General features: G+C 46.8%; 1 protein-coding gene across 1 annotated transcript in view; it reads left to right on the top strand.

The window, feature by feature from the left end:
- LOC137528978 (complement component C9-like) overlaps positions 1–23,176 on the top strand; it is a 93,142-nt gene that overhangs the window by 25,249 nt on the left and 44,717 nt on the right. The window contains exons 4-5 of the mRNA XM_068250814.1: positions 10,041–10,185; positions 17,188–17,326. Of these exons, the coding sequence (XP_068106915.1) occupies positions 10,041–10,185; positions 17,188–17,326 (284 nt within the window). The remainder of the gene's footprint in view (positions 1–10,040; positions 10,186–17,187; positions 17,327–23,176) is intronic.

Raw genomic sequence — 23,176 nt, 5'->3', positions numbered from 1 at the left:
CTGCAGAGAAATAGACCAGCAGGGCTGCCAGGCAACTGGTATTGATTAAAAGGAAATAAATATGGCAGCCTCAGTATACCTCTTACTTCAGTTCCCCTTTAAACTGAGAACTAGTGTTAATCGATGGGCTAGTTCACACTTCAATGCATAGTTCCCATGCAGAATTAAAAACTGACATCCTGCAGCACAATTCTGCACATTGTCTCTGTCAATTATGGTACATTAGCAGGATCATCCACCAGGCAACTTAGGCAGGTTCCTGGGGCCTAGTGGGTGTCAAAGAGCCCACCGGCCACCTTCTCTGTCCTCTCTCTACTTACCAAAAAGTCAAGAAGGGGGCCCCAAATATATTACCTTGCCTAGGGCCCAGTTACATCTTAGGCCCCGTTCACATTGCATGCGTTGCTGTCTGTGTTTCGGCAACGCGTGCGGAAGGCAGAAATGCACGACATCAGAAGTGCATAGAATGCACTGTCTGATGTTCACACTGCATGCGTTCTGGGAGCGCATGCTGCACGCATTTTTTAACAAAATGCGTGGCTGGCCCATTTAGGATAGTGAATGGGATCAGTCACGCAACGCATGCAAATGCAGATGGCGTGCGTTCCTGCACGTTGCGTTCCGATCGCACAGCCACCCGCGTTTGATAATGTGAACATGGCCTTAAACAGACTCTGTAACAAAATTTTCAGCCTTATTTCTTGTATCCTATAAGTTCATATCCCTGTTCTAATATGCTCTGGCTTGCTGCAGCCTTTTCTAGTTTCACTGTCTCTGTAATATATCTAATCTTCTTTTCTTTGTAAAGCTTTGTTGACCCAGAGAGGAATGCACTGACTCTGCTGTGATAGGGAGAAGTTATGCACGCCCCCCCCACGCCCGCTCCAGGCTCTGTGTGCGTGCTTTGTTTATCCCGACCCTCACAGACAGGTCTCTGCTCCCAGTTTCAGCTTGTCCGAGGGGTAGGGATGATCGGAAAGAACAAATTACGTTCCACCGGAAATCACGGATTCCGCCAGTACTAAATTCCGTCGCTATGACATTTCCGCCGGATTTTTGCGAAATTCCGCGAAATTACGGTTCCGGCCGAAAAATTTATGTAATCGCAAATAAAACCTTATTTATGCTAAATGGTAACCCACAGCACCTCTTGGCTATTCCCCTAGTCCTTTTTTCCTTCCCTCCTCTCCTCCTCCTCCTCCGAGGGTCTTATCTTTCAGGGAATTGTAGGATTTCAAAAGCCAACTCACATACATTGGCCAGGAATCGAACCCAAGCCTACCGCTTGGTAGGCTTCTATCCTAACCATTATACCACCAACACAACACACTACAATGCTACATGCTGAAGCCAGCCTAGCATGTACCATTGTGATATATCCAAGAGAAAAATGAGCTTGCTTGGGGATTTGTATGATGTCAAAAGCCAACTCACATACATTGGCCAGGAATCAAAACCAGGCCTACCACTTGGTAGGCAGCTATCCACACCATTATACCACCAGAACTACATGCTGAAACTTCTTGGAACAGACTTACTTCCTCCCTCCAAAAGACACACATACATCCCCATAAAATCATTCAACAGCAACTGTGTGCACAGTCTTTGTGGTACACAGTCTCTGTGGCACAATCGGTTAGTGCGTTTGGCTGTTAACCGAAAGGTTGGTAGTTCAAGCCCATCCAGGCATGGCCTTGCCTTTTGTGTTCAACAGTTGTCCGAAGAGAACCCCAGATAGGCATGCAGATTCATCTCTCTCTCTCTCTCTCTCTCTCTCTCTCTAGTAGGGATGGTCACCGCTTTCCGCGGAATTGTATTTTCCGCAATTTTGGGCAGAAATTGGTCATTCCGTTCCATTTGGTCGGAACGGAATTGCTTTTTCAATCCGGCGAAATTCTGAAATTGCTTGTGAAATTCTGCCGGTATCCGTTGATGGTTTTAAGCTGAAAATTCAGTTCAATGGCATCAAGTCCTAGAGAGAGAGAGAGAGAGAGATCATTTTTCTCTTGGGTATATCACAACGGTACATGCTAGGCTGGCTTCAGCATGTAGCATTGTAGTGTGTTGTGTTGGTGGTATAATGGTTAGGATAGCAGCCTACCAAGCGGTAGGCCTGGGTTCGATTCCTGGCCAATGTATGTGGGTTGGCTTTTGACATCCTACAGATCCCTAAGCAAGCTCATTTTTCTCTTGGATATATCCCAATGGTACATGCTAGACTGGCTTCAGCATGTACCATTGTAGTGTGTTGTGTTGGTGGTGTAATGGTTAGGATAGCAGCCTACGAAGCGGTAGGCCTGGGTTTGATTCCTGGCCAATCTATGTGAGTTGGCTTTTGACATCCTACAAATCCCTAAGCAAGCTAATTTTTCTCTTGGGTATATCACAATGGTACATGCTAGGCTGGCTTCAGCATGTAGCATTGTAGTGTGTTGTGTTGGTGGTATAATGGTTAGGATAGCAGCCTACCAAGCTGTAGGCCTGGGTTAGATTCCTGGCCAATGTATTTGAGTTGGCTTTTAACATCCTACAAATCCCTAAGCAAGCTTATTTTTCTCTTGGATATATCATAATGGTACATGCTAGGCTGGCTTTAGCATGTAGTGTTGGTGGTGGTATAGTGGTGAGGAGAGCTGCCTACCAAGCACCAGACCTGGGATCGATTCCTGGCCAATGTATGTAAGCTGGCTTTTGAAATCCTACAATTCCCTGGAAGACAAGAGGAGGAGAAGGAGGAGAAGGAGGGAAAGGAATAATGAAGCCTATTGAGCAGAAATTGATAGTTTTAGGCAGAAATTTGTATTCCATATAATTCCGCGAAATTTCACATTTTGCACCGGAAAATCCGCCATAGTGAGTGAGATATATATATATATATATATATATATATATATATATATATATATATATATATATATATATATATACACAAACATCACTTCCTGGTTAGCGGCCATGTTTTTTGTTTGTAAACACTGCCTAAAACTGGTGATTAAAAGCCAGGATCACGGCGAGGAGCCGTGGAAACAGCAAAGAGGGATCCAGGAGATCATGGTGACTCGATTTTTTTTATTGTACAAATCGGACAGTATCGATTCTCTTTAATCCATCTCTGGGGTTGGACAGGGAGTAGAAGTTGAATCTGGGCTAAGAAGTACATAACAAACCCCCCATTTATAAATCCTACCCCTATTCCTATCTTCCTATGGGCAGCCGTCCTATCAGGATCTCTCATTCTTCTCTTTGGGCCAGACTTATGCTGGGAATTCGCGGCTCGATTCTGAGCCATTTATATGGCTTAATAGATAATTTCCGACATGTCCGATTTCCCACCCGATTGTTTCCGCGCTCGATTCTGCATGGAGGACAATGGGAAAAGATAAGAGAATCAAGCGGAAGATAAGAGAATCGCCTGCAGAATCGAGCGCGGAAAACGATTGGCGTGGAATCGAGCGGCAAAATTGAGCCGTGTATGCCCAGCATTAGGCAAACCAGGGAGGGTGGAATACAAAACTAAAGGACATGTGACTACATTAATACTGGGAAAACACAATGAGTTTGTTTGGCAGATAGATGCCTCGAAAGGTAATTTCCGACAAGTGCGATCTGATTTAGATCATTTTTCTGATCAATTTTCTCAAAGAAGTGAATGGAAAATGTTCGGGAAAAGTGATCGGAGGATAGATTGGCCAGTAAATGTGCGGAAAAAACTCATCATGTATTCCCAGCATTAGACTATTGGCTACAGTGACTATTGGCTACAGTGCTGCGCCGAAAGATGGGGGGGTGCTGAGCACGCTGTGCCGAAAAATGTGGTGCCTGCGCCGCGCCGAAAACATGGGCGTGGCCATGACATTCTATGGGCGGAGCTAACGTAATGATGCAACAGCGAGGCATAAGAAAGCAGTGTTTACGCCATGATGTGGTCAAACGAGGATTCGCATCATGGGTGTGCAGAAACTGTGTGATGCTATTTAATAGTATACCGTAACCCCAAAGCAGCAAACACAGCCAACTATGACCATTAAATAATAATTGCAGCAACAGTTACCCCAGACACCACAAAATAAACACAATGGGCAACATGTCAGCACAAAATAAACGCATTGTGGGCAACATTTCAGCACAAAGTAAACGCATTGCGGGTGTAACAATCCCTGGAGAAGCAGCTGCGGGCAGTCAGGATGCCTCCGCAGCTGCTTTGGTTTCCCTGTTAGGCATGTCTCCCATCCCTCCGGCGTCTAGCACGCCGAGGAGGGGACTGTCAGTGGCTCACAGGGTGGCTTTGTCACGCGTGCGCACATAGACGAGACCTTTATGCGCGAAGGAGGCGCGTCAGCTGACCGGCCAGTCGGCTAACGTCAGCGGAGACTCTCGGCGCCTCCGATTGTCTGATGAGCGGGGGCGTGGCCGAGGGGTCTCCTCCGCTTCTTAAGCAGCTTGGAGTCACTTGCAATTTGTCTGCTGTTGCGAATGCTACGTGTTAGCACTCAGACCTTAGATAGATCCGGTGTGCTTTGATCCGGGAGGAAACCGGGGATTTCACACAAGACTAGGATTTATTACGGTTATTGATATATATATATATATATATTGCTTGATTTCCTGTGTATGACTCTGGCTCTCTTCTGACTTTGCTCTCGCCTTACGATTTAGTACTTTAGCCCTTCTGATTCTGTTGCTAAACTCTGCATGATATACAGTATCTCTATCCTTTTGCCTGCCAATTTTGTACTGTACCTTACTGTCTGTTGCCAAACCGATCTGTCTGACCTCTCTACTCACCAGTAACAGTAAGCCCTTGTCACTGGTGAGGTTCTTTGCTGTTAGTTCCCACCAGCTCCTCTTTTGAGGTTCTGCTTTATACTCACCAGTGAGCCCTTGTCACTGGTGAGGTTCTTTGCTGTTAGTTCCCACCAGTTCCTCTGGTGAGGTTCTGCTTTATACTCACCAGTGAGCCCTTGTCACTGGTGAGGTTCTTTGCTGTTAGTTCCCACCAGCTCCTCTGGTGAGGTTCTGCTTTATACTCACCAGTGAGCTCTTGTCACTGGTGAAGTTCATTATTGATAGTACCCACCAGCTCCTCTGGTGAGGTCCTGCTAAACTTATCAGTATTACTGTTGCACCAAGCACATTACACCTGTTACACCTTTTGTATTTGTTGTCACGGCAGCTTCTGATATACCAGCATTATATGTGATTCTGCAGATCACCTTATAATCAGGTATATATCTGCATTATTGGTGATACTGCAGATAACCTAATAATCAGAATTCTGCCTTTTGCTGACACAAATCGTTACAGCGGGCAACATTTCAGCACAAAATAAATGCATTGCGGCCAACATGTCAGCACAAAATAAACGCATTGCGGCCAACATGTCAGCACAAAATAAACGCAATGGGAGCAAACATGTCAGTACAAAATAAACGCAATGGGGCAAACATGTCAGCATAAAATAAACGCATTGCGGGCAACATTTCAGCACAAAATAAACGCATTGTGGGCAACATGTCAGCACAAAATAAACGCATTGCGGGCAACATTTCAGCACAAAATAAACGCATTGCGGGCAACATGTCAGCACAAAATAAACGCATTGCGGGCAACATGTCAGCACAAAATAAACGCATTGCGGGCAACATGTCAGCACAAAATAAACGCAGTGGGAGCAAACATGTCAGTACAAAATAAACGCAATGGGGGCAAACATGTCAGCACAAAATAAACGCATTGCGGGCAACATTTCAGCACAAAATAAACACATTGCGGGCAACATTTCAGCACAAAATAAACGCAATGGGGGCAAACATGTCAGTACAAAATGTACGCAATGTGGGCACATTTCACCTGGAAAAAAAAGCATTTACTCACCTGGCAGAGGACGTCCCCTCATGCAGCCGACCTCTGGTGTGTGTGAGGCTCCCCCTGGACGATCCTCCTTCAATCTCCCGCTCTCACAGGCAGAGCAGGGCTACGGCAAGATGGCGTCCGGAGGCGGAGCGCTGTACTGGTGACACAAATAGTCTCCAGTACAGGGCTCCACCTCCAGACGCCATCTTCCCGTAGCCCTGCTCTGCCTGTGCCTGCCGGAGGAATATGCAGGCTGCTGGAGCGGGGCTGCGGGGAATGAACTAGCGCAGCGTCTATGAGACGCTACAGCTAGTTCATTGTACGGTGGCCAGAGTCCCAAAGCTGGGACATCCCGCTGCTAAAAGCGGGACGTTTCCCGGGACCTCATGCAGCCTGGAACAGCGCCCCCCGAAGGCGGGACGCGTCCCAGGTAAAGCGGGACATATGGTCACCGTACTATTGGCACATTAGCCTGGAGTAATAAGATAACCCTAATCTAAAGTGTAACCCGAGGCGAAACTCGGGTGTAAAGACAGATACTTACCTAAGAAGAGGGAAGCCTCTGGATCCTGCAGAGGCTTCCTATGTCCTCCTCCCGGGACCCTCCTGAAAATCACAACCACGCTCCTCTTCATACGTGAGCATTGCAAGAGCTGCACATGCGCAACTATGGCCGCACCTGTGTAGTAGCACGGTGCTGCTTGTGCACTAGTAGCTCAGGCTTACTGCGCAGAAGCGGCTGTATTCGCACAGGTGCAGTGTGACTGCGCTCATGCATGAAGAGGAGAGCGGTCAGAAATCCAACAAGCTCTTATTGGATTTATTATAGGGATTCCTAGGAGTGTGTAAGGGACTACAAAGGACCCAAAAGCCCTCTTACTAAGATGCTATGGAAAACAAAAATTTGCCTTCTTAAAACAGAAGGTATTTATGATAATTCAGGTTGGAGTGAGCATATGATGTCTCCCACAATGCATCACTGCTAAATATGCAAATCATCCCTTGTTGACCCTGTAAACAAACCACACCTCCAAAATGGCTGGAATGCAGTGACGTGTCAGCTGGTTAATATTACAGAGCCAAACTAAGTGGCGTAGCTAAGGCGCTATGGGCCCCAATGTGAGTTTAACATCCCCCCCCCCCAATCACTCTCTATATAACAATTGATACTGCGCATCAAAACCTGCCAAGGACAACCACAGTGTCTGAGGTGCAAGAAGGGGATGGGGAACAGCTTGTTAATGATTACTACCATTCAAAGCATCTATAGATGTGATTATTACAAGCACAGAACCAATAAAGAGATAATTCTGCGATTGAGAGAGGGACCTACAGCGCCCCTCTGACCCAAGGGCCCTGGTGTGGTAGAGAGACCTCTGCAAACCCTATTGCTACGCCACTGAAACTAATCCAACATGCATACAGTTTCATATTGGCTCTATGGAGTAGGACTTGAAACATCCACAGTTACAGCCTACGCAGCAAGTTCATGGTGAACCAGAACAAATTGGGGTTTTCAGGGGTCCGTGAGAGGCAATATGGTCCAGAGAATGGCATAGGAAGCCTCTACAGCAGCCTTCCTCAACCTTTATACCCTGGAGGAACCCTGCAAACAATTTGTTGATCTCGGGAACCCCTGCATTTACTTTGCAGGGGGCAAGGTCTTTAAAAGTAGGTGAGGCTGTTTATTTCTCTACCCCCTATTACATTGCCTCTCATTTAGTACAATGTAGTGCTTATTTTTTAAGTATTCCCTATTATAATGTGCTCCATTATACTTCCCCCACGATGGGGGGAAATGCCAAGGAACCCCTGCAGAGTACTCAAGGAACCCTGTGCTTCCAGGGAACCTTGGTTGAGAAAGCCTGCTCTATCACATCCAGAGGCTTCCTTCTTCGTAGATAAGTATCTATTTTTTGACCCGAGGTTCATCTGGGTTATTCTTTAAAGGATACCCGAGGTGACATGTGACATGATGAGATAGACATGGGTATGTACAGTGCCAAACTTTTTTCTTTCTCTGCCTGAAAGAGTTAAACATCAGGTATGTAAGTGACAGTTCCTCTTTGAGTCACGACTGGGTCAGAGTACAGTGTGAGCCTCACTGATAAGAAATTACAACTATGGAACACTTTATTAGCAGAAAATGGCTAGGAGACCAGGAAAGAGATAAAAAGGATCAATAGTTCATATATTTTAGCCCTGGCATACTTCAATGAATGTGTCATTGAGCAAAAACAATAAAACAGTAAAAATGTAAAAAGTAGACTTAAATATAAAATAAAACTGTGGAATATCTTAAAGAGTCTTTTTTAGGAGAAGGAGTATAGATACAATTGTTTATTCCATTTGTTTATTTTCACCTTGGGTGTCCTTTTTAAAGGAACCTGAGGTGTGAGACCTATAGAAGCTGCCGTATTCATTTCCTTTTAACTGCTCTGCAATTGCCTTGGGCGGCCGCAGAGTGGCTCCCCCAGGACCGCCTAACGCCAATCTGCGTCAGGTCCTGGAGGCAGAACGCGTGCGTTCCCTGACGTCGCGCACAACGGGGATTCCTGATCAGCCTGCCAGCTGAGATGGGAGGGATAAAAGGTGGGAGGAATAAAATTAAAAAAAATACGGTAGCAGTTTTTATTAAAAAAAAAACAAAAACAAACAAAAATACATTAAAAAAAATGCAGCAGCAATCAGATACCACCAACAGAATAGTGGGCAGAAAAGGAGATACGATTTATATGGCTGCTAAGTTGTATGGCAGAGTAATAAACTGTTAAAGCTGCAGAGTGCTGAATTGTAAAAAAAAAATCGCCTGGTGGTCACTAGGGGGTGTAAAGCTGTGGTCCCCAAGAGTGTAAATCACACACCTGAAACAAGCATGCAGCTAATTTTGTCAGATTTGTCATAGATATCTGATCTGCATGCTTGTTCAGGGTCTATGGCTTAATGTATTAGAGGCAGTGGATAAGCAGGACCGCCAGGGAATGTGCATTACTTAAAAGGAAACAAACATGTCAGCCCCCATATCCCTCTCACGTCGGGTTCCCTTTAACTACTTGTTGGTATTGAGGCAGTACATTCTATGCCCCATAAGACTTCATCTAATTTCCCTGGGGCGAAGATATGTGTCCACTCCCTTCTACGAGGTGCGCACGCTCCCGCTCACTACCAATTTCCCCTGTCCCTGGCTGTTAGTTCTTAGATTGGGAGAATGAAAACGCATGTTCCCAAAGCCAATCATAGTGCTGATAAGTCCTTTTAAGTAATGCACATTGCCTCCTTTCTCTCCATGATCATCATAGAGTCTGGAAGCTATTTAGTAAGTGTTTGCGCTGGATGCAGAACTGTCTAAAAAGCTGAGCAGAAATGTTGTCTGTTCTGAAAGGGAGTTTCATTGCTGGGGTGGAGTTGGGGAGGGCAAGTTATGGAGGTGCCTACAGTGTCAGCAAAACTATGTTTTTCCTCCCTCTGCAGGGGCAAACCCAAGATCTTTAAGGGGGGGATTCCTGAAAGGTCTTACTCAGCCACGCACACAATACAGTATAACAATATGGTAGGACATCATGCTGGGTACACACAATGCAATAACCTGTCCGACTGACAGGATCTGACAATTATTTCCTAAATGTCCAATCTGCTCTCGATCGACGATGGAATCAATCAGGAGCAGTTTATATGCAGATAATAATGAGGACAGCCGACATTGCTAATGAAGGGGAAAGTGAAGCATTCACACAGCAGGGCACAGGGCTGTGCTCATACCTGATACTGTTAATTTCCCCAGAGCTGCTCCATGCTCTGTACACATGCTGCTGCTCCATGCGCTGTACACACGCTGCTGCTCCATGCTCTGTACACACACTGCTGCCCCATGCTCTGTACACACTGCTGTTCCATCCAAAGTCAACTGTAGCAAGGAAAGAAAAGGGGCAGTGCTGTGAGCTGCAGGATACCTGCAGGTATTCTGGTGTCTCAACTTGTGCCTGTCCCCAGACACTGTACCAGCCCTGGTCTGAGGGGGGTTTCTGGGCAGCTGTAATCCCCCCCTGCATTTGCCTATGCTCTGACACACCTTTTTCTTCTAAATATCTTCTAAATATTTGAACCTGCCATATATCATAACTATCATGGAAATACTGTTTATCATGAATACCCTTCGGATTATTTGTCTTTCTTGGTTACATTGACAGGTAGATGTATATCGGAAAGGCTGAGATGTAATGGAGACAATGACTGTGGAGATAACACGGATGAAGATTGTGATAACGACCCAAAACCTGTCTGTCGTGGTGACCCTCTCGAGCTGTCAGAGGTAGCCAGAACCTCAGGAAATGGGTGTGTACTGCTTTTATAATAATCAGAATCAATTGTATTTGGTCAAATAACTTACAAGGAATTTGACTTAGCAGCTGCTTAACAGACAGTATAGATATTACAGGGCAGGGCACCTCTTGCCTCCTCGTAGGCATGTACATACTAATGTGACATCACATGCCTGCGGTGCATCGGGGAGAGCGCCGCTGTAGCCGGCTGTGACAGTGCAAGGAAGAAAGGGTACCATGCCCGACGGCAGACAAAATTTAATTTGAAAGTAAGAGGGATGAATAACGAACACTTGGGAGGCCCCTACAGACTCTGGTGCCCTGTGGCAATTTACCCCTTTGCCTGTATTGTAGTGCCAGCCCTGCTCCTGTAGGCATAACCTGGAAGATGGAATGAGCAGGGTGAGAGACCATCTTGGTCCCTCCCTTTCTGCACCTTCTAATGCAGGGGTGTCAAACTCAAACACAGAGTGGGCCGAAATTGAGCTCTGGGACAACATCCTGGGCGACTCTGAACTGCAGTGTGATTGCAAATACCAAAGACTCTCATGGCAATTGCAAACAAAACCAAGCAACCAAATGTAGGTAGAGAAATCAAAACTGCTCGGGTGCAGCTCCGCTGCAACTGGCAGGAGGGATCCTTACATCTTGTAAGTGATGATTATTAGGATTATTAGATATGAAAGTACAGCTGATCTACTCATGTCAGCCGTACTGGTTGTGGTATGAAAGATTTCAGTTTCGATTGATATTTCAATCAATGTACAGATCGAAAATTGAACCATGTGTACGATTATGTGACGACCACACACAGGGCTCCGCTGCAACCGGCAGGAGGGAACCTTACATCTTGTAAGTAAGGGACAGGCCATCTTTTTTAGTTTTATTTTTTAGAAAATAAAAATAATTAGAAAATTATTTTTTAGAAATCTTTTTTTTGTTTAATTTTTTAGACATTTCATGATAGTGGTCCTTTAACATGTGACATGCATTGCAGGATAGATCTTGTGGATTTCAGGAACATCAGAGGAGAGCCAAAGCAGCCCTGGAGCAGGCAAATATTAAACTGCTCCACTCCACTACTCTGCAGAAAGGGGAAGAGTGGAGATCCAAACCCCCTTTCCTCACCCCCCCACATGGCTACTATAGCTCCGCCACTTTAGTTGAGAACTTAATTTTAAATCATGAACAATTGGTTAAGGGGCTGAAAAATGATTAAGATGGGGTGATAGCATCCACTAGACCTCTAGCCTTTCTCCAGACCTTTGGCAACTTCCTAGGGTTGCCTTGTCCATGATCAGGCTCTGTTAAGGGATGGTTGTTCCATACACTGGTCAACTTATTTGATTGATTAGACGCTCAATTAGTCATAATTTCTAATTGATTAAAAAAAAAATCGATGGTTACATTCATTCATGTTTGATCTAGTTTTTTACTTTACCCTAAAGTCAGAGTTCTCTTTATTGGTCTTTATATGATCATGATTCAGCTGAGATCTACCATATTTTTCGGCATATAAGATGCACTTTTTCACCCTCAAAAATGGAGAGAAAAAGTCCCTGCGTCTTATGTGGCAAATACAGAGAGTCCCCGACTTACGAACCCCCGCCGATAATAACCACTGGATCCCTGTATTCTCCCCGTGTAGTCCTCCCCTGCCCCCTGTGTGTCCTCCTCCACTCCCCGTGTATAAGTATATGCAGCGGCAGCAAAGCTCACCTCATCTCTCACTGTGTTCCTAATGCGGGCTACTGCTGATGATGTGATCAGCAGAAGCGAGAACTAGGGGAACAGTGAGGGACAGGAGAGATCTCAGATCACAGTTGGAGCTGCGGATAAGGTGAACCACGCTGCTGCTGCTGCATATACACAGGGAGCAGAGGAGTACACAAGGCGGGAGCAGAGGTGGACATACAGGGATGAGGGGCAAAGAAGGACAAACGGGGGCAGAGGAAGACACATGTGGTACCGAAGGAGACACACATTGAGGACGGAAGGGGATACGGAGGGGGGCAAAAAGGGACACAAGAGGACACATGGGGCACAGGAGGACACATGAGGTACAAGGGGGACACAATAATTGGGGAATAACATCTACAAGATGCCCCTGGACCATGGACACACCAGGTTTAGTATATTTTTTTCCCCTGGTTCTTCCCCTCTAAACCTAAGCGTATCCTATAGTCCGGAGTGTCTTATATGCCAAAAAATACGGTAATAATTTAAAGGGACACTTAAGCCAGAAATAAAAAATCGGTTTTACTTGCCTGGGGCTACTACACGCCCCCTGTAGCTGTCCCGTGCCCTCGCAGTCACTCACGAAGCCTCCGGTCCTCCGCCGCCAGCTAGTTTCGTTTTCGCTGACAGGGAGTCGGCGGGCCTTCTGTGCCTGCGCAGGCCTGGCTACGAGTGTCCTTTTTCATGTTCCTGTGCTCAATAGCATCCTGCACAGGCACAGGTCTCTATTGCAGACGGGAACACGAAGAAAAATACGCGTGGTCAGGCCTGTCAGTGAAAACAAAACTAGCTGGCGGTAGGGAACCGGAGGCTCCGTGAGTGACTGCGAGGGCACAGGGTGGCTGGAGGGGGCTGGTAGAAGCCCCAGGAAAGTAAATCTGATTTTTTATTTCTGTCTTAAGTGTCCCTTTAAAAGAATAACCTTGCATTGAAACTGTGGGGCAGATGCAGTAAGCTGCATAGTTGCCATATGCATGGCACGCAGAGCAATGTTACCGTAACTAATGCCAGGAGGGTGCCTGTGGCGCTAACAGGCTAACAAGCATTGCTCCTCCAGCGTCAGTAGCAGTAAAATTGCTGTAGGCTCCTTGCGTATGTCAACTTTACCCAGTTTACTGCATCTGGCCCTGTGTGTGGTCGTCAAATAATGGTACACATAGTTCAATCTTCTTCTCTACATTGATTGAAGTATCAATCGAAACTGAAATCTTTCATACCACAACCACTATGGCTGAAATGAGTAGATCAGCTGTACTTTCATATGCCTAATAATATCCCTCACTTGCAAGATGTAAGGATCTCTCCTGCCGGTTCCAGCGAAGCTGCAGCCGAGCAGTTTTGATTTCTCTACCTGCATTTGGCTGCTTGGTTTTGTTACCTTCCCCTCCTACCCCTCCTACCCCTCCTTCCCCTCCTACCCCTCCTTCCCCTCCTTTCCCTCCTACCCCTCCTTCCGCTCCTTCCCCTCCTACCCCTCCTTCCCCTTCTTCCCCTCCTTTCCCTCCTACCCCTCCTTTCCCTCCTACCCCTCCTTTCCCTCCTTCCCCTCCTACCCCTCCTTCCCCTCCTTTCCCTCCTACCCCTCCTTCCCCTCCTTCCCCTCCTACCCCTCCTTCCCCTTCTTCCCCTCCTTTCCCTCCTACCCCTCCTTTCCCTCCTACCCCTACGTCCCCTCCTTCGCCTCCTACCCCTCCTTCCCCTCCTTCCCCTCCTACCCCTCCTTCCCCTCCTACCCCTCCTTCCCCTCCTACCCCTCCTACCCTCCTACCCCTCCTTCCCCTCCTACCCCTCCTTCCCCTCCTACCCCTCCTTCCCCTCCTACCCCTCCTTCCCCTCGAGGTGCAAAAATGAAATAATGCCTAGCACAACATGGTTTCAATCCATCAACCTCTGGGTTATGGGCCCAGCACACTTCTGCTGCACCACTCGGTAGTCTGCTTACATTTGTATACAATCTTCAAGTTTAAGAAGGGTACATTAGATCCCTTCACAAAACACAAAGCCATCCCTGGGTGGGCTTGAACCACCAACCTTTCGGTTAACAGCCAAATGCACTAACCAATTGTGCCACAGATACTGTACACGCAATTCCTGTTAAATGGCTATCTGGGGTTTTCTTCGGACAACTGTTGAACACAAAAGGCAAGGCCGTCCCTAGCAGGAAGGGTTGCATGGCCACCTCGTTTTTCATCCTTCCCACCCTTGCCCTGGAATCTTCCAGACTTCAAATTGCTGTCCTTTGCTGTGTGTGTTACACCAGCATCATCCAGGGGGGCACATGATCTTTCTGATTCTGAAGTCTTGAATTGAAGCCTGTAAGCAGTATCACCATGTGTCCCACTGCTTTCATATAGCAAATTAGGCAAATAAGCAAGCTCATTTTTCTCTTGGGTATATCACAATGGTACATGCTAGGCTGGCTTCAGCATGTAGTGCTGTTGGTAGTATAGTGATGAGCATAGCTGCCCTCCAAGCTGTTGACCTGGGTTTTATTCCTGGCCAATGTATGTGAGCTTGCTTTTGACAGTCTACAAATAAGAGAGAGGGAGAGAGGTGGTGGTCTCTTTTGCCTATCCCCCCCCACCCCCACCCACACACACACACTGTTGAAAGAATGTCTCCCCAGCATACAGCATCTCACAGTAGTGAGTGCACCGCTCACTTTTTTGTAAATATTCTATTTTATCTTTTCATGGAACAGACAGCACTGAAGATATGACGCTGTGATACTCTGTAGAGAAGTCAGTGTACAGCTTTTCTAACAGTGTAAGGTTATTTGCTGTGCAATAACATCAACACGCAGCCATTAAAGAACAACTGTAGCGAGAGGTATGTGGAGGCTACCATATTTATTTACTTTTAAGCAATACCAGTTTCCTGGCTATCCTGTTGATCCTCTGCCTTGAATATATTTAGCAATTGCCCCTGAACAAGCATGCAACAGATCAGGTGACATTATTGTCAGGCCTGGCATTAGCTGCATGCTTGTTTCTGGTGCAATTCAAACACTACTGCAGCCAAATAGATCAGCAGGGCTGCCCAAAAAAAATGGTATTGTATAAAAGAAAATAAATATGGCAGCCTCCACATACTTCTCACTACAGTTGTCCTTGAATGTCTAAGCCAGTGGCAACAAAAGTGAATACAGCAAGGCAGATTTAAAGGGAACCAGAGATGAAGGAACTTGAAAAATTTAAACAATTTTTATACATACCTGGCGCTTCCTCTCGCCCCATCAACATGGAAAGCTCCCACGCCGCTGTCCCCCGCTGCCTCTATCGCCGGTACCGGGTCCCGTCACTTCCGCAGGACGCGGCCGGTTGTATGCATGCATAGGGGCTCCCTCCATCTCGCCGGCGCCTGCCTTACGCATGTACCTGCGCAGTACGGAGAGAGTGCACTGTGCGTGCGTCAACTGGCCCAGACTGGCTGAAGAGACGGGACCTGGTACCAGGGGACAGAGGCAGCGGAGGACAGCGGTGTGGGAGCGATCCAGGCTGAAGGGGCTGGAGGAAGCCGCAGGTATGTATAAAATCTTTTTTTCATTGATCTCTGGTTCTCTTTAAGATCAACTTCATGATTGTTTACACCGAAAATGTGATGGCCCCTTGTACTTCTTTATTGTTGCCTAAGCCTGCCACGCGGCAAATGTGACGGTAATGTCTTGTACACACCATTCAATTTCCCATTAGATAGATGAGTTGAATCAATTATTTCTGAAAAGTCAGAAATGATTTCCAATCATTTTTCTTATCATTTTCCAAACACTTCTATACAAAATTGATCAGAAAAACGATCGGAAATCATAATCGGATCACAATCGGATCTCTCAGAAATAATCCATTTGACCTATCTATCTGACGGGAAATTGCACGGTGTGTACCAGGCATTCGAGTTGTGAGGATCTCGTAAAGCAATATTGGAGTTTATTCACTGCAAGACCAAATTAGTCAGTTTCGCTCCCTCATTCTCACTAGTCATACACAGGTCAATAATGCCTCAATATGTCTAGCCAATTGATCATTATTCCACTCAATTGGTTAGTGATCAACCTCTATCACAGCAATTTTAATTCTGATAGGCTTCAGCAAAACTGTATCAAGCTTCAATCAAACTGCAAGTGCTGTACTGCTCAATGCAGAGCAAAGTTATGGACCATCGATCCCCCACCACTCCTGTCCTGCCCCCATACCACAGAGATTGATAAACAGCACAATATCTTTTAAAAGCTAATCGATTGGATATGTAAGAGCAATAGATTACTGGAAGATTCAATCAGTGTTCAAAATCGATGTGTGCATAGCCAGCTTTAGATATTTTTTGGCCAACTAGGGTGATAAAATTAAGGTCAAGTTCAGCAATGACAGGAACCAACTGTAAACATCACCAACAGAACTCTTATCTCTGTAGTGGAGCATTGCTGCAGAGATCTAAAGACTGAAAGAGTTGAACAGAGACAATACACAGAACAGAGACAGACAATAAATCTTTATGTGCCTCTTATGTGGGAGATACAATTAAGGCTAATAAGTTCAGCAAAGACCGGAACTAAATGTAAACATTACGAACATAAGTCATAGACTTTTGAGCAAATTATGATGCTACTATGAAAAAAAGTTTAACTACAGATGTTTTTGCCACATCAAGTTTCTCTAGCTAAGCTAGCAAGCGGCTCCTGTATGAAGAGATCACATTCCAGCACCCAGCCCGTGTCTGACAGATCTGAGCTAAGGCGAGGGGGGTAACTGTGTGTGCCTGCTTCTTATCTTTGTAGTAGAGAATTGCTGCAGAGATCTTGTTTTTAAAGACTGAAAGAGTTACTAAAGGACTACATGAACAGAGGCAAGACATCTTTATGGGGCCCTTTTGACCTCCTGGGGCCCATAATCAGTTTATTAGTTTGCCTGGTTGAAGATCCGGCTCTGGTGAAACTATCCGCAGATAGTTATCTAGATTTTAAAAAAAATCCAGAATCCGAATCGGATAGTGCAAAAAATTTTGGATATCCAGGTTACCCGGATATCCGGAATCCCGATGAGCATCCCTGGTCTTGGCACCCTCCAACACTGTGCATGTGAGGCGAATGGACTGCACAGGACCCTGTGGACCTCTGGGTAAGTTAACCCCCCATCTTCCGAGGTCAACCAGCTTTAATCAGGATTAATTATAATTTTGAATCCGAGTATCTAAGAACGTGCAGCTACTCGGAAACCTATTCCTGGCAGAGAGTGGCTGGGATAAGGGGAAAAATATGAATTAAACTTTCCTTTCTTTTCAGACTCAACATTCTTGGAATGGATACGGTGGCAAACCCTTTTGATAATGAATTTTTCAATGGATTATGCAGCAAAGTGCGTGATGGTAACACAAGACAGTATTACCGCATGCCATGGAATACAGTAAAGGTGGACTATAAGGTAAGAAGACCATATATATTATCATATCATATCATATTTCCCAACGTTTATTAAAGGGATACTTAAGCCTAAGAAAAAAAAATCAGTTTTACTCCCCTGGGGCTGCCTTCTACCAAGCTGCAGTTGAAAAAGTCGCACCCAAAAATGGGCGCAATTGTTATTTATCGATATATGTGGGCGCAATTGTTATTTATCGATATATGTGGGCATAATTGTTAACTATCGTAATATATAAAGCCATTACGCTATTTAGCAGGCGGCTTCATTTGAATTGAAATTTATCGTATTATTGGTAGTGGGGATCAGGGGGGGTTAAGGTTAGGCACCACCAGGGGGTCTTAGGGTTAGGCACCACCAGGGGGAGTCTTAGAATTAGGCACCACCAGGGTGGTTTTAGGGTTATGCAACATCAAAGGGGGTCTTAGGATTAGGTACCACCAGGGGGGTCTTAGGGTTAGCCACCACCGGGGGGGGGGCAGGGCGGGGTAGTTGTACGGTCTTAGGGTCAGGCATCACCAGGGGAGGGTGCTGTGTGAGAGTAGGGAGATCAGGGCAGCCATCAGGGGGGGGGGGGGGGGGCAACTGACACTGCAGTGAAGGGGCCCAGGGCTTCTGGGGGCCCTGGGCCCCCCCAAAGCGCTGGAAGGACCGCATGTGCTGACTGAGAGAAGAGTGACATCAGCGCTTGAACGTGGGGAGCAGATTAGTGAGCCCACTACAAAGGACTTTTTATACTGGGGCACCACCTATAACTGGCTACTTATACTGGGGGAACGTATACCTGGCTACCTATACTGGGGGCACCTATCCCTGGATACCTATACTAGGGGCACCTATACCTGGCTAGGGCAAGGGGACGAGCTGGACAACCCACTGGTTGGTGTACCCGCCCACTAGCCACCCCATTCCCGTGTTTGTGCGCGAAGGAAGTGCGTGATGTGGCAAAAAGTGGGCATGACCATGGCATGTTGTGGGTGTAGCCAAATACTAGCAAAATACAGGTAGTCCCCAGTTAACGAATGAGATGGGGACTTGTAGGTCCCTTCTTATCCTTTATCCATTCTCTTTTCTTCCTGTGCCTCTTTTGTCCACCTCTAGTCCCCCTGTGCCTCTTTCATCCCCTTCTGTCTAAGCTCGTCCCCTTGCCCTAGCCAGGTATAGGTGCCCCCAGTATAGGTATCCAGGCATAGGTGCCCCAGTATAGGTAGCCAGGTATACGTTCCCCCAGTATAAGTAGCCAGTTATAAGTGGTGCCCCAGTATAGAAAGACCTCTGTAGTGCGCTCACTAATCTGCTCCCCACGTTCAAGCGCTGATGTCCCTCTTCTCTCAGTGCTGGAATGAGGTGTTCTAGTTAGTGAGCCACAGGCCCACAGTCAGCATGGAATGGTACCCCATACATTACTCGACTTTTGGCTTTGCTATCTGGCCTTTTTGTTCATAATGTTTATGAAGACCAAGGCCACTTAATCAATTGTTTTGGCTGAATCAATCAAAATTATCGATCTGGCATGCTGGAAAAATTTGGTCGATGGTAATGGTTGATTCCCATATGACTTACGGGCGACCCACCGGTCTCGCCAATCAGGCCTGGATTTACCTCACAGGAGAATATAGGCACAGATGTCTTGGGCTGGCACCTTAGACTTTCCCTCCATGAACCTACACCTGCTGAACTGCACCCCAAGTGTGCTGGCTGCCCCAGCTGTCACTTCTCCCTTACTTCCCATGCTTATCATAGGTAGCTACAGGTGCCCCTGAGTATCCAGGGCTATCCTTAGTATTTGGTAGCTAGTGGAGCCCCTTGACTGAAGGAAGATCTCACCAGTGGAATGCCGAGAGCTGGGTGAGTAACCCTCTCACTTGCTCAGGACGCTGCATAGGGAAGTAGGGAGGCATTATGGGAGGAGACTGAGCCGCCTATCCATCATCAGGCGCCTGTAGGCACGTGCCTAACATTGCCTAATGGTAAATCCGGCTCTGGTTGCTCCCCATTTTCAGGGGGCCCTGCCCCCAAGTGTATGTTCCCAGCCCCCCTTCCCCCGGGCTCATGGAGAGTGGTCCAAGCTATGTATATGCAAAGAAAAGTACCCACAGACAATGGCCCGCCTCTTCGGAGTGGGTAGACAAGGAAAGGCAGCTATAGCAGTTGCCTCATGCCCTGGCTAAATGCCACTCGGTCACACTCAGGGGACCTCTGGATTACAGGATGCGGGACTATCACCACCACTCAGCCAGGGGTGGGCATTACGCATACCCATGAGGGGTGAGCATAGGCATACCTATGAAATAGCCACCGGGAGATCTAAGCTCAGGGTAAAGCCGTTAAAAGGCTTACGCTGCTCCTGCACAAGTCCCGGCGGCGGTACTTACTATTCCTCCTCAAAAAAAGAGATACTCACCTAAGGAGAGAGGAGGCTTCGGGTCCTTTAGAGCCTTCCCACTCTCCTCCCGGTCTCCGCGTTCCCTCGCAGGCTACCACGGTCGTGGACTGCTGTATTCTGGTTTGGGTGCACTTTGGCAGTCTTTGGAAGTCCTCAGACGAGCACTTGCGTGTGCGCAGTAGGGATGCTCATTCGGATTCCGCAGAAATTCAATTTCCGAAATTCCGATCGGCAATTGCATTTCTGCATTGGAATGCGGAAATCGGTAATGCAAGAGCCGTAGGCGGATTGCCGCCGGAAATCGCGGAAATTTCCGCCGGAAATCGCAGAAATTCCACCCGACTTTAACTTCGATTTTCTCAAAAACTATAAGGTCTTTTTGGAAAAAAAAATTGCATCTTGTTCACAAGATTCAGTTTAATAAACCCTGAACATTTGGTGTTTCTAGGGCTTAAAGAGACTCTGAAGCGAGAATAAATCTCGCTTCAGAGCTCAAAGTTAGCAGGGGCACGTGTGCCCCTGCAAAACCGCCGCTGTCGCGCCGCACAAAGGGGGTCCCTTCACCCCCAAACCCACCCCAGCACAACTTGGTCGTGCATTTGGTCGCTCCTGGAGGCAGGGCTAACGGCTGCAGCCCTGCCTCCAGTCGCATCTGTCAGTGGCGTATCGCCGCCTCTCCCCCGCCCCTCTCAGTGAAGGAAGACTGAGAGGGGCGGGGGAGAGGCGGAGATACGCGCTGACAGACGCGCGTGGGGCAGGGCTGCGGCGGTTAGCCCTGCCCCAACCAGGAAGCGCTCCCCCGCATTACGGAGGGGGATTTGGGGGTGAAGGGACCCCCGTTAAGCCGCGCTATAGCGGCGTTTTAGCAGGGGCACACATGCCCCTGCTAACTCTGAGGTCTGAAGCGAGATTTATTCTCGCTTCAGTCTCTCTTTAAGGGGGCTTTGCTATTAAACGCTAAATTCAGCGGATTTTTACTGTAATGTAAAATGCAGAAAATCTGCATCTGCCTATTTTCTGCATTTTACATTACAGTAAAAATCCGCCGACTTTAGCGGTTAATAGCAAAGCCCCCGTAAGTCCTAGAAACACCAAATTTTCAGGGTTTATTAAACAGAATCTTCTGAACACGATGCAAAAAAAGTTTTCAAAAAGACCTTGGGCTTGATTCACAAAGCGGTGCTAACTGTTAGCACGCCTGTGAAAACCCCCTTAGCACGTCTAAACAAGCTTTTCGCGCATAAAACTTTACGCGCGCAAAACTTTATGCGCAGGGCGCTCCGCGCGAAGTGCCCATTAAAGCCTATGGATCTTAGTGCACGTAAAACATTGCGCGCATAAAACTTTGCGCACGTAAAGTTAGCGTGCGATCTGATTGAGAAATCCAGTGCTAACCTACTTAGCACCCTGGTTAGCGCGTCTAAAGACTTTAGACGTGCTAAGTAGGTTAGCACCGCTTTGTGAATCAAGCCCCTTATAGTTTTTGAGAAAATTGATGTTAAAGTCGGGCTGAATTTCCGCGATTTCCGGCGGTAGCGGAAAGCGGAATCGGTAATTGGTACATGACAGAATGCGGATTTACCGCGGAATCGGAAATTGGCATTCCGACCATCCCTAGTGCGCAGTACAGAGCTGCCAATCTTCGGGAGCCCGAGCGCTTCGGAAGACTGCCGAAGTATCCTGCAGCGAGAGATTCAAACAGAGGAGACTTTGGGAAAACAAGGAGACTGGCAGGAGAAAGGGAAGGCTCTATAGGACCCAGAGTCTTTCCTCTCCTTAGGCGAGTATCTGTTTTTTATTTTTAAAGAGGCTTCAGACTCACTTTAACTGTTGCCTATATTTACCAATACCTAACTATTATTATTATTATTGATTAATAAAGCGTCAACATATTCCATGGCACTGAACAAAGTAAGAAACAAAGGGGTACATAATACAGACAATGATATACATCAATATACAAAATAACTCTTTAGTTAATAGAAAAAATACAGAATCAGTACAAATCACAGAATCGGTAATAACAGTGGCAGGATTAATATGAATAAATGTGTAACAAAATCCAAAACACAAACGCGTGAGAGAGCTTTGCCCTTGCAGGCTAACAATCTAAACTTTAGATTGTTAGCCTGCAAGGGCAAAGCTCTCTCAAGGGCAAAGCTCTCTCATAGCTCACTGTAGTTGTCTGTATAACACTCATGCCTGGAACTGCCCCTCTGTCTATTCCTTTAGATTCTAAAGGAATAGACAGAGGGGCAGTTCCAGGCATGAGTGTTATACAGACAACTACAGTGAGCTATGTGTGCTGTTTCTATAGAGATGGGGAGTGGGGGGAGATAAATAATCAGAAAAATCTGCTATCAAATCTAAGTCAGGTGTATTAAACCTGAATGCCGGAGTGCACTCCTCCTGGGGGCCACCATCTCACCCAAATACAGTATCCAAGTAAAATCCAAACAGAGGAGACACTCAATAGGCATAAACTTGAGTTTGACATACCTCCCAACTTTTTGAGACAAGAAAGAGGGACACTTAAGCCACACCCCTGCCACACCACTAATCCCGCCCCTGGCACACCCCTAGTCACACATACTATAAAGACTTCATAAGAGAAATATGTTTTTTTATCATTCAAACCACCTTGGTCCTTTACTATCCTGGTTCAATTACCTTCATATTAACATTTGAAAACAAGAAAAATATCAATTTAACCTTTTGCCGACCGCCGTAGGTAAATCCTGCGCCACACTTGTGGCTGCCCTAGAATGATGCGGCATAAGATGTACGCCACCCACCTTTTCCACTCCCGAAGCGATCGCGCGTACCCGAGAGGGGAAATTAAGCTGTCATATGGCAACTGACATATCCCCTCAGTGATCAGGAGTCAATGCGATTGTCTCCTGATCACGTGATCACTACGATCGCCGGTGGATCATAGTGGTCACCATTAGAGCTGCGGTGGTAGGGGGGGAAGAAGAGGATTCACTCACCTTCCTGACGTTCCCCCTGCAATCTGAGCTCCCCTCCACTCTGGCCGGCATCCCCGCTCGCTCTGACGCAAGTGTCAGGTCCCGGCTTGATGACGTCATCAAGTCGCGACTTAGCATCAGTACCAACAGGGATGCCGGTCAGAGTGGAGGGGTCCACAGCTGCTCATCACTGGAGCCTGGGAGGTGAGTAAAGGCTACTGGCTACAGGGTGGACACCTGGCTACAAGGGGACATCATGCCCAGCTAGCTAGACTGGGGATTCGGCTGCCTTACCCCCCTCCAAATGTGCCCCCCATGCAAAATCGCCTGGTCCTTAAGGGGGGTTAGGTGGACGGTCCTGGAAGGGTTAAGGGATGAGAATGAAGCTTAGTAAACACATTTTTCCTTAGAAAAAGACATATATTTGGACAGATCTGTACATTAGTCCTGAAAAGGGAGAAATGAAGGTGAAAGAGGAACAGAGGGATTGGGTTTTCA

The sequence above is a fragment of the Hyperolius riggenbachi genome, chromosome 1, assembly GCF_040937935.1.
Source record: "Hyperolius riggenbachi isolate aHypRig1 chromosome 1, aHypRig1.pri, whole genome shotgun sequence".
NCBI classification, from domain to species: domain Eukaryota; kingdom Metazoa; phylum Chordata; class Amphibia; order Anura; family Hyperoliidae; genus Hyperolius; species Hyperolius riggenbachi.
The sequence above is the reverse complement of the archived record's forward strand: the minus strand, read 5'-3'. Positions and strand labels throughout refer to the sequence as shown.